This window comes from Prenolepis imparis, unplaced genomic scaffold (assembly GCF_030444845.1).
Source record: "Prenolepis imparis isolate NDT839.2.m4 unplaced genomic scaffold, iyPreImpa1.0 SCAF_597, whole genome shotgun sequence".
NCBI lineage: Eukaryota > Metazoa > Arthropoda > Insecta > Hymenoptera > Formicidae > Prenolepis > Prenolepis imparis.
This window is the reverse complement of record NW_028141755.1, coordinates 1-12917: the sequence shown is the minus strand read 5'-3', so window position 1 is coordinate 12917 and position 12917 is coordinate 1. Positions and strand designations below refer to the sequence as shown.

Genomic DNA, 12917 nt, shown 5'->3' with positions numbered 1-12917 from the left:
AATCGGAATTGAACGGCTGGGTGTAAACTAGGTCAATAAATATAAAATAAAATAAATGTGCAATTAAAATAATTTTCAATAATTCTATCATTCTAATAATTTATAAAATTTTAAATAATATGAAAAACATAATTGTTTTTAAGTGCATAAACTCTTTAAATAAAAAAAACAGAAGCACTTTTTTATGAATAAAATTCTTTATAAATAAACTCTTTAAATAAAAAAAACAGAAGCACTTTTTTATGAATAAAATTCTTTATAAATAAACTCTTTAAATAAAAAAAAACAAAACAAAATAAAAAGCACTTTTATAAATAAAATAAAAAGTAATATTCGGTGTTACATCTAATGTAATGGTGTAGAGAGTGCATCAATTATTAACTTCTTTCTTGCTGTTTTTTCAGGTTCTGCAATATGTTCTAAATGTGAACGAACATATTCAGCAAATGACTGATCAGGCGATTGTGCATTTTCTGTAGTATTCTCTTTTGAATTTTCGAGAAAATTCATAATAGTATTACTAATATCTGTAAATGTATCGTCAATGCTTTTTGTCTGATCAATTTTACGTTTTTTAGATTTTGAAGTATTTATTTCTTGAGAATTTTTATTATTGTTTTGTTGAATAAAGTTGTCCTGATTTTGAGATGTAGATGCACTAATATCTACATATGCACTAGTATTTTTTCTTTGTAGCATAATAGTATTTTCATTCTCTGATCCACTAGTAGAATCATCAGTATTTTTTAATTTGTTATAACTTAATTTATGACTCGAAATTTTTGAATTTTGCTCAGATTGAACAGCATTTTTGTTACATCTAATGTTAGTAAAAGTACTGTGAAAAATAATAAAACAATTTTACAATAAAGTAATAAAATATTTTTAAATTAAAATAATTATTTTTATTAATTTTATAATATTAAAGTAACTTACTTTCTTCTCTTAATAAAATTATCAAGAAAAGATAATTGGGAAAAAAACGCAAATAATTTGCGTTTTGAAGGAGCATTACCACTTTTATATTCATTTTCAATATATCTTTTTTCACGACTATATTGATCCCTTAAAGAAGTACATCTTGCTTGACAATATTCAGGCGTATAATGTTCACCTATAAAATTTATAATAAATATTTATTTAATTATTTATAGTTTAAAAGTGTAAAAATAACTATTATATTATAATAGCTGCAAAACATATTGTTATAATAAGTTTACTAACCTAAGTTTCTCTGTTGCATAATAGTAGAAATTTCTCTCCAAGCATTTTCCTTCATTTGTTTATTTTTAAAATTATTATCATTTTTATCATATAAATATCTTCGTTCTCTATATAATTCTATAAGATAATCATCTCCTTCTGTTTCTTCAATAATAACATTTTCATTTGCAGATTCTACGTCTTCATGATAAAAAATAGAATTATCTGTACCTAGATCTCTTGAAATATAATGATGATCATTCATTTTTTTGAATAAAAAATCTAAATATTATTCAAATAATCACTGTAATTGAAATAATACAACTTGAAATGGCATACGGTATACGGCCATGTATACTGCTGTACGGCCTACGTTTACGTAAATCATTGTGCGTTGACTTACGTCTCCGACTTACGTCTACGACTGTCGGAAACGACTACGACAATCTTTGTGCTCAGGCCCTTAAGGGCCTTCGCACACGAATTGCCGTAACCGTAAACTTAAGACATAAACATAAGCTGAGAACCAATCAGATTATTGCTTTAGCTTTATGCATTCCAGAACACAACAGAAATGATGATAAAGTTGGCCATAAGCTAAAGTAAGAGCTAGAATTTCAACCGGTTGAAAAGGTTATGGCACATCTCTATTCTTCTACTCGATTTATGTTCATTGCATGACATGTGTATACATATATCTGATTTATGTATGATTTGATATTTAATAATTTTAAAGAATATTAATATGTAATATATATAAATATATACACATATTTTAGACATAAAATAATTCTTACGTTACTTCTTATGCTTACGGTTACAGAAATTCGTGTGCGATGGCCTTTAAGGCTTAAGAATTATTTTATGTCTAAAATATGTGTATATTTATATATATTATATATTAATATTCTTTAAAATTATTAAATATCAAATCATACATAAATCAGATATATGTATACACATGTCATACAATGAACATAAATCGAGTAGAAGAATAAAGATGTGCCATAACCTTTTAGTAGCAATACTCATATTTATGTATACAATTCTTCGTACGTAAAAATTTCAACCGACTGAAATTCATGTTACGTTTTAAGATTATGGTTATTTCTGATCTTACGGAATTATTTAGATCAAAGCTAGTTTTTGATTGGTTTTCGAGCTTATGCTTACGTCTTATGCTTACGGTTTGTGACGTCCCGTCTAAATTTTAAATTTATATTTTTTAATACCCACTGCGCGCTATCTTTATTCCTGCATTCTATTAACAACTTTACTCTTAATTTTACCTTTTAGTTTTACCACAGATTAATAGACAGATAGCCAAAGACCTGGATGAAGGCGAGACCGGCATTTCTCACTGATTTCAGCGCCATATCGTAGTAGTGGCCAATGCAGTAACTACTAACTACATTCCCAAGAAATAAGTCATTTTCGAAGTCAAAAGTCGCGTCGTTAATACGACGGTAATAGTAGTAATTGTGGGATCCCAGGTTCAAAACTTGGGATGGCATAATTTTTTTTTGTTTTTTATTATTTTATATATATATGTTATATGTATTATTTATTACGTAGACATAAATATTCGGCATATATTTATTGTTTTTTAGATACGCATATATCTTCTTATATATTTAAAATGTATAAAATAATCATAATATAAATAAAATATTTTTACAGAGAAATATTTTTAGAAATATTTTTACTTTTTAAAAATTTATACATTTTTTAAATTTTCTTAAATAATCTAATAATGTTAGAATACACACTTTTCATAACTTACGGAAAACATTCGGATTAAAAATTTAAAAAATGTATGAATTTTAAAAAAATTAAAATATTTCTAAAAATATTTTATTTATATTATGATTATTTTATACATTTTAAATATATAAGAAGATATATGCGTATCTAAAAAACAATAAATATATGCCGAATATTTATGTCTACGTAATAAATAATACATATAACATATACATAAAAAATAATAAAAAACAAAAAAAAGTTATGTCATCCCAAGTTTTGAACCTTGGATCGATCCCCACAGTTACTACTCTTGTGTTCTCTCGCTGCGCCAGCGGTACTAATCAAAACTGTGTCTTTCTTTAGGCCTTATAACAAACATGAAAATTTCTCTAAATATCCAATATAAAAAAAAAAAAATATTACTTACAAGGCGCATTGGACGAAAAGCTCGAACACGGATCAACTTAAATTCAATACAGATTCACTATAAAAAAGGAGATCAAAATCGGTAAAGAGTCAACCGCGATCTCTCCTTGAAAGTATTGTTAAAAAGTTACAGAATAGGGGCGAAGTCTTTTGGTAAAGTTAACGGAGTTTAGCACGGACTCGAACCAGGGGCAAAGTCTTTTGGTAAAGTTAACGGAGTTTAGCACGGACTCGAACCAGGGGCAAAGTGTGTCGGTAAGGGGCAAAGTCTGTCGCACGGAAATGCCGGTCTTGCCTTTTTCAGACCTTTGGCTATCTGTCTATTAATCTGTGGTTTTACCTTTAAATTAAACTATTTTATTTTCTTACATATTAATTAATTCCACTAGAATCTGGGATCCACCATTCGCAGCCAATCACCGCCATCTAGTTTAATTGGCAATTACTATCTTAACGCAAGCAATGCGACCAATCAAGCGTCGTCTAGGGACCCTAGAACGCGCGCTTAACCATCTAGGACTAAATAGAACGCTTCATTATAAAATTATACTTAATCACAAATCCTAACAATTAATCATTAAAATATGTATACCTATATCTAATACTAATATTAATATGAGCTTATGATTAACATTTAAACGCAATCATAATCAGCAACCTTAAGCAATGCGATGTAATACAAGGCGTCATTAAGATAGCTTATCATATTTATAGAATCTTGAGTACGCTAAATTCTCGTACGATAATTAAATTTAAGATATATTATATATGTTGATCCCTTTTGTCGAAATTCTTATTATTAACTATTCAAATAAAACCATGTAATAAAATGATTCTATAAGTATGACCAAGATATATAACATACCTTATATCTTTTAAGAATTATATAATTATTCGCTCCTACTAGGCTTTAATGGCGTATATTAATAAATTATGGAATCATAACTTACAATAATTTAAATAATGTAGACTTATAATTATTAACGGACTTGTGGTTGTAGTCCTTTTGACAATTTCAAACCTCTAAAGAATGATTCCGTAATTAATTAATTATATTATTAATATATGAAGAATTAATACATGCATCTTTTTTAAGTATGATTAAGGATTGCGCCGTCCGAGATAACGAATAGCTCGTCCTCCACCTTATTGTTATGTCGCGAAGACCGATATCTAAACTACCTCCGCTATCAGTATCATGCACCCGGACAGAAAACTATAAAGGAATTTTTGGCATTACCTTCCCACCTTAAAATAGTATTTTAGTAAATCAAAATTGTTCAATTTTAAAAATGAGATAACTATCGCATGTACTGAGAACAGTATTAATTCAGATCTTTTGCAAAATACTATAAATTATGTAATCTCGTAAAAGAGTTTGAGATGTTAAAATATATGTAATAATACTACTTGTAATCACGAATCGGATTTTTATGCATTTTGCAAAAGTATCGCAAGGGTTCTCTGTCTGGGCATTGTTAAAGATCATATCTTATTCTTCGTCGTACCACCTCCTCCGAGAGATAAGCAGGATTCTTAGAAAAGATTCGTCGGATCGAAGAATCAAGCGCGATTTGCACACGGACCGGACATGCCAAGGGGTATATAAGCCGTGAATTTTGCGCCCTGCGACACTTCTATTCATTTCGTCAAGCTCGTTAGTCCTCGGACCGTATATTCGTTTTGCCACACTAATTGTACTTAAACTAAGTCTGATTGTACCCGTCCATACCTTTGGACATAAATTCTTGAATAAATAAGTTGAGTGCTTATTAAAATCAGTGTACGCGTTTACTTAACCATCCGCATCCCGAGACCGAGGTCCTGAAGGAGAAGCGACAGTTTAAACGCACACCAATCAACCAAGCATCATTCGGTAAGTTAGAACCTAAATAAATCATTATTACAACAGTTATTAAATTAAACTATTCAAACGAACACTCGGAGACGGAAACATTAATCATCTTTCTAGAAATATCAGAATCGCAGAACCATTTATCCCTGTGAACTAGCAATCACCTTTCCTTACATATCCCTAGATCCGTAAAAGTCCGTTCAAGCTCTCGGCGTCCCTAGGGTATAACCGGTGCATGCAGGTTGCCCCAGAGAGAAACCTGAGAGCGGCCACCGCGATTCAGTGGACGCGTGTACTGATGCGCCCCCTGAGAAAGTAGACGTGAACTACGTCGTAACGCTCGGTAAAAAATATAGAATATGGTTCGAATCCGTGATATGGTTCATATCCAAACTACTCGAATAAGAACTGAATTGAGAACCAAACCGATGAGTCAGACAAGGACCAACAATCCATCGCTCTGGCTTTGTCTCACCAACGATGAGCGTCTCGTGGACTCGTGCGGCGGCAGGCACGAGATTTCGCCTCTCGCGCGTAGCGTTCCACGTAATTCGAGGACAAAATTTTATGACGTTAAACTTTGGGCAATATATAAAAAATTAAATATATTAAATATAAGGTGTAAGATCAGATTATAAGTTGAATAAAAATTATATCCAGTTTTTTGAGTACATTAAAAAAATTGTTTTTTGAAAGTGTATATTAAAAAAAATTGTTGAATTAATTTTGTTTTAGATGAATAAATATTCTAATTTGCATAAATAATAAAAAAAATGCGAGTGACGGGAATCGAACCCGACTTACAATCAGTAACGTGATAACCACGGACTTAAGTGTACGTACTACGAGTGGGGTTCAATTCCCGTCACTCGCACTTTTTTTTATTATTTATGCAAATTAGAATATTTATTCATGTAAAACAAATTTAATTCAACAATTTTTTAATTTGCACTTTCAATAAAGCGTTTTATTATTTGTTTCATTTTGTATTAAATATAATGTGTAAAATCAGATTATAAGTTGAATAAAAATTATATCCAGTTTTTTGAGTACATTAAAAAAATTGTTTTTTGAAAATGTATATTAAAAAAAATTGTTGAATTAATTTTGTTTTAGATGAATAAATATTCTAATTTGCATAAATAATAAAAAAAAAGTGCGAGTGACGGGAATTGAACCCAACTCGTAGTACGTACACTTAAGTCCGTGGTTATCACGTTACTGATTGTGAGTCGGGTTCGATTCCCGTCACTCGCACTTTTTTTTTATTATTTATGCAAATTAGAATATTTATTCATGTAAAACAAAATTAATTCAACAATTTTTTTTAATATACACTTTCAAAAAACAATTTTATTAATGTACTCAAAAAACTGGATATAATTTTTATTCAACTTATAATCTGATTTTACACATTATATTTAATACAAAATGAAACAAATAATAAAACGCTTTATTGAAAGTGCAAATTAAAAAATTGTTGAATTAAATTTGTTTTACATGAATAAATATTCTAATTTGCATAAATAATAAAAAAAATGCGAGTGACGGGAATCGAACCCGACTCACAATCAGTAACGTGATAACCACGGACTTAAGTGTACGTACTACGAGTGGGGTTCAATTCCCGTCACTCGCACTTTTTTTTTATTATTTATGCAAATTAGAATATTTATTCATCTAAAACAAAATTAATTCAACAATTTTTTTTAATATACACTTTCAAAAAACAATTTTTTTAATGTACTCAAAAAACTGGATATAATTTTTATTCAACTTATAATCTGATCTTACACCTTATATTTAATATATTTAATTTTTTATATATTGCCCAAAGTTTAACGTCATAAAATTTTGTCCTCGAATTACGTGAACGCTACGCGCGAGATCTCGTGCCTGCCGCCGCACGAGTCCACGAGACGCTCATCGTTGGTGAGACAAAGCCAGAGCGATGGATTGTTGGTCCTTGTCTGACTCATCGGTTTGGTTCTCAATTCGGTTCTTATCCGAGTAGTTTGGATATGAACCATATCACGGATTCGAACCATATTCTATATTTTTTACCGAGCGTTACGACGTAGTTCACGTCTACTTTCTCAGGGGGCGCATCAGTACACGCGTCCACTGAATCGCGGTGGCCGCTCTCAGGTTTCTCTCTAGTTGCCCTATAAATCAAATAGAGAGTCCAATATATAATAAGAAAAGTCACCGGGACGTGACAGGTTACAGAAATTCGTGTGCGATGGCCTTAAGTCCCATGAGGCAAAAGCGCAACCTTGCGGAGCATTAGTAAACTACATTTAGGCTTGGCATTCTGTCGCACTTTTCGAAAATTCCTTCATGTTAGTTCGGCCTCCTTATCTCTATTCTTCATGGCAAAGTCTTAAAAAGTGGGTGTTTACGACAACTAATCGGATCTCTGATCGGACCGAGTAGTGGTACTCAATCGGTTCATGTCAAAAAATTCCCTAGACTAATCGGATCATGTTTGCGCTGTCTCAGCAATAATCGGATTAAAGCCTAGTCTACAATAGAGTCGTAAGGTCGTAAACGTAAGAAATTGACCAATCACAGTCGATTATTCTCCTCGAATTCAACTGTGATTGGTCAATTTCTTACGTTTACAACCTTACGACTCTATTGTAGACTAGCCCCCATGGAAAAATATATATGTAAAAATATATGTAGAAATATATGTAATATATTATATATATTTTGAAATATATGTATAATATAAATACATATTTGCATAATATAATTTATATATATATTTAAAAAATATATGTAAGTAAAAATATAGTTTTATTATATTGAATTTCAATATAATCTATAACAAATAAATATTATATGCATATATATATATATATGCTATATATTTTGAATAATAATTTGTATATATTATTATAATTGGATTTTTCCATATATGTGTGATATCACTTAAACTGTATAAAGAAATATATATATATATGTGTGTATAATATATGTGTATATATTTCTATCATATATATATATCACATATAATGTTAACTTTATATAGTTATACATATATTAATATAGGATTCTTGCATATATGTATGGTATATATTAACTTTATAAATAGAATTATATTTACATTATATATATATATTATATATATATAATATATATACAAATATATATATTATATTTATATTATGTATATATTTTTGCATATATTACAAATATATATTCTTTACTTATATTTGTTATATAACCCTAAACGGCAAAAAATGATTAAATTTTGTATATGCAAACTTATATTTCATATATATTATAAATATATTTTTACATATATATATAAATATATTTTTGCATATGTATAAATATCTTTTTGCATATATACATAAATATATACTATTTATATTTTTTAATAACAAAAAATTATATAATTTTGTATATGCAGACTTATATTTCATATATACTTTTGCATATATTATAAATATATTATAAGCGGCAAAAAATGATTTAATTTCTTATATGCACTTATATATTTTATATATGTATTGATATATATTTATATATGTATAAAATATATTTTAGAATATATTTTTGAATATATATTTTTCCATGGGGAAGGCTTAAGAGCTAGCACAAGTAATAGGTTATTTGACTTTAGTTATGTTTTGAAACTCATAAAAACCATCTCATGTTTCAATTTTGACAAAAAAAATTCGAAAGCAAAGCAATTTCAAATTTTAACATAAAAATGGCGATAACTCGAAAACAACGCATTTTCGGACCAATGTTTGTATCAACTTTCTTTCTTGTTTTTGGTTCCCCATTCATCTCCCGAGCGATTTACCTCAACTTACAGAACACCCTGTATATTATTTTATTATTTTTATTATTTTATTATTTTATTTTATATTATTATATTATTATTTTTAATAATTTTTATTTAATTATATTAATTTTTTTAATTTTACATTATACATTTTTATACTGTTTTCTTACGTGTTTGACAATAAGTTACCAAAAATTTTTATAATTTTTTTTTTATTTGAACGACTGTATGTATTTATATTTTCTTATTGTTCGACGATAGTCTCCTCCGCGAGATCTCCGGGCAACAAAAAAAGAGAGTCTGTGTGACACGTGATGTAGACAATATATATTTTTGACACTCAGAATTTCTTTACAAAAAATGTGTACAGTGTGTAGTTGGATTTATAACTAGTTAGACCGCGAGATTGTTTCGCGTTGACGAAGCAAGCGACGTCACAAACGGAATTTTAATGAGAGCGCGACGACTTTCGATGCGAAGGGTATCGAAAAGCTATCTGTGTCGCGAGGCGCGCGCTTGGCTGTTTTATACGGGCGACTTTCCGGAGCTTTCTCGATCTTTCGAGATCGCGACGATGAGTCATAACGGTGTGACTCTCATTGTTTATTGTTATAGTTTCGGTGCCAGAATTTGTCTGTCTGATAATTTCGATGATTTGGGGATTGCCTTCAAAGGCGAAAGAACACGTATAAATACAAACAAACTCTTTACTTGACGATCGGTGTTTGGTTTTCGATAGATCACATTCTCGCACCTCGGCTATGCAAATCGCAATTTATTTCTCCCGTTTTTGAACACTTATAGTTGATTATGTTTTATATTCACACTTTGATTAATTTTATTTTTGATTGTATAGAATTAAAGCATGTCATCATTTGTTAATCTATTTACTTGATTTATGTATATACATATATTTGAGCCGTTCGTTCGAAGAACGACTTAAGTCGATTTAAGTCGTTTTTTGAAATTCGCTTACCACTGTGTTGCTATTCATCTAAACAATAAATCTGTTCAGTTTCGCTAATTTCCTAACTATTTTAAGGTCTTAAATTAATATTTTGTATTGCGCGGTTCAACGGCACACCGCCACCAACCGCGCCAGTAGGCGCGCTGTCGATGTCATTGCGCATTAAGTTCACAGTTAATCGCTCAGATTTCTGTATATAATATATATGAGCCGTTTGCTCGAAAAAACGACTTAAGTCGACTTAAGTTTTTGCACAAAAAATTTAATTAAAGATTTAACAGTGTGATTTGAGTCATTAAACATTATGTTCCTCAGTTTTTATATTTTTTAATATAGAGGTATACTATTTAGTAATAATTTATTACCATAAAAACAAATTTTAAGGCAATATAATTGTTTTCACCATTTATTACATTAAAATCATATATACAATTTTAAGTCGTTTTTCTAACGATCGACTACAACAACATGTAAAACATGTTTGATGTCCGAAAAAAATATTATTAATATACAAATGCTGCTTTTTAGCATCAATTTCAATTACACATAAAATAAAACATTAATTAATTTAAAGGAAAACTTAGTATCTCGATGGACGAAAATTTATTTTATTATATATTACATTAAGCTACAACTGTAGTTTTCTTTTAAATTAATTAATGTTTTATTTATGTGTAATTAAAATTGATGCCAAAAAAGCAACTTTTATATATTAATAATAGTTTTTTCGGACGTCAAAGATGTTTTACATGTTATTAATTGTAGTCCGATCGTCAGAAAAACGACTTAAGTCATATTTTATGTAATCCATGGTAAAACAATTATATTGCCTTAAAATTTATTTTTATGGTAATAAATCATTACTAAATAGTATACTTCTCCTTTTCTAAAAAAAGGCATGTTATTTATTCTCGAATGTATCGAAGTATTGTTGCCTTTAAATCCGCGGTACTGATTGGTTCTTTTGCTGATCATGCTTCGTAGTGTTTGATCGTCAAGATTATTTTTGACAGTCTCAAGTCAAAATTGGTTATAATATTAAAAGTGTGTAAATTGTGCAGGAAGTTTTAAGAAAAATAAGGTAAATAATAATTATATATTTATATTATTATATATATATTAATATATATATTTATATTATATATTTATATATTTATATACGTATATAAAATACGTATATTATTTTATATAATCAGTTTATATTGTATTAATTAGCCAGTTGTCGAGAAGAAAGAAAAGGAAGAAGAAGAAGAAAAGAAAGAGAGAGAAGTGGAGAGAGAAATAGAGAAAGAGAAAAGAGGAAGAAGAGACGTAGAGACGAAGAGATAAAAAAGTAATTAAGGTTACGTTCCAATACGTCCTCTTCGAGGAAAATTTTACTGATAATCAATAATGTACGTAACGTGTGTGTGTACCATAGCTTTTAAGTAAAATTTCTCTCGAAGAGGACGTTTTGGAACGTAACCTAAAGTGACAAATAATTTTGTATATATACGTGTATATATGCGTGCGTGTGTGCGTGTGTGTGTGCGTGCGTACGTGCGTGCGTGCGTGTGTGTGTGTGTGTGTGCGTGCGTGCGTGCGTGTGTGTGTGTGTGTGCGTGCGTGTGTGTTTTGTGTGTGTGTGTGTGTGTGTCTGCCTGTGTAATTATATGTATACTACTATACATTATAATATATACCCAGACAGCACAGCATATTTGTAAAATATTTATAGAATATTTATAATAAATATTTTAATATTTTATAAATATTTATCATAATATTTATCTTTACATACCATAAATATTATATGAGATATTTAATCTGTTTAATAATATGTTATAAATCATAAATATTTATGAATCTTTATCATAAATATTGTGTGCTGTCTGGGTAGTATACAGGGTGTCCCAGAACTGGCGAAGATGCTTTTAATGACAGATTCTTCATGAAATTCTAAGTCGAAAAGTTCTTTACAAAAATGTGATCCAATGAATAGAATTTGAATGGTGAGGCATTGAAGTTGACGTATGGGAGCGCATGAAATTCGCGCGGTCAGGAGCGTAACGGCCAAGCTCGGCACGGGTACAACTTATAACTCGTGTATCGCGCCGATGCGTGTTTATCGTTACTCTATAATATTCTGTTATTAATAATATGAATTAATTATTCTCATTAATAATAATATTTATCTTTATCAATTAATAATTTTGTGTACTTGACCTACTGGTTGAATATCCTTAAACTATGGGATATGCGAGATATTGATTAGACTAACTTAACAAATGACAAATTTAAAATAAATTAATAAATAACAAATTAATCATAATTTTATCAATTAATTAATTAATACTCAAATAACTGAAATTAATAAATAATGAGTAAATAATAAATATTGAAAAATAGAAAAAATAAATAAATAGTTAATGAATAATTAAATAATAGTGTAATATTGAAATAAAGTTTCAGAGAAGAATATAAAAATTTTAAATAGTTTAAGGATATTCAACCAGTAGGTCAAGTACACAAAATTATTAATTGATAAAGATAAATATTATTATTAATGAGAATAATTAATTCATATTATTAATAACAGAATATTATAGAGTAACGATAAACACGCATCGGCGCGATACACGAGTTATAAGTTGTACCCGTGCCGAGCTTGGCCATTACGCTCCTGACCGCGCGAATTTCATGCGCTCCCATACGTCAACTTCAATGCCTCACCATTCAAATTCTATTCATTGGATCACATTTTTGTAAAGAACTTTTCGACTTAGAATTTCATGAAGAATCTGTCATTAAAAGCTTCTTCGCCAGTTCTGGGACACCCTGTATATTATAATATATCTCTAATATATACTTAATAATATTTATATACAATGTGAATAATATCTCTTAATTTATCAGTTGTCAAGCCAGTACTCTGCGTT

The 12917-nt window shown here is 29.2% G+C and overlaps 1 protein-coding gene across 1 annotated transcript; it reads right to left on the bottom strand.

The window, feature by feature from the left end:
* Window positions 1–345: 345 nt before the first annotated feature.
* Window positions 346–1468, bottom strand: LOC145948703 (uncharacterized). The gene is made up of 3 exons (XM_083058311.1): window positions 1225–1468; window positions 937–1114; window positions 346–724 (listed from the first exon to the last, which is right to left on the bottom strand). Exons 1-3 carry the CDS (start codon window positions 1466–1468, stop codon window positions 346–348), a joined length of 801 nt encoding a protein of 266 aa, XP_082914437.1.
* Between the last annotated feature and the right edge of the window lie 11449 nt (window positions 1469–12917).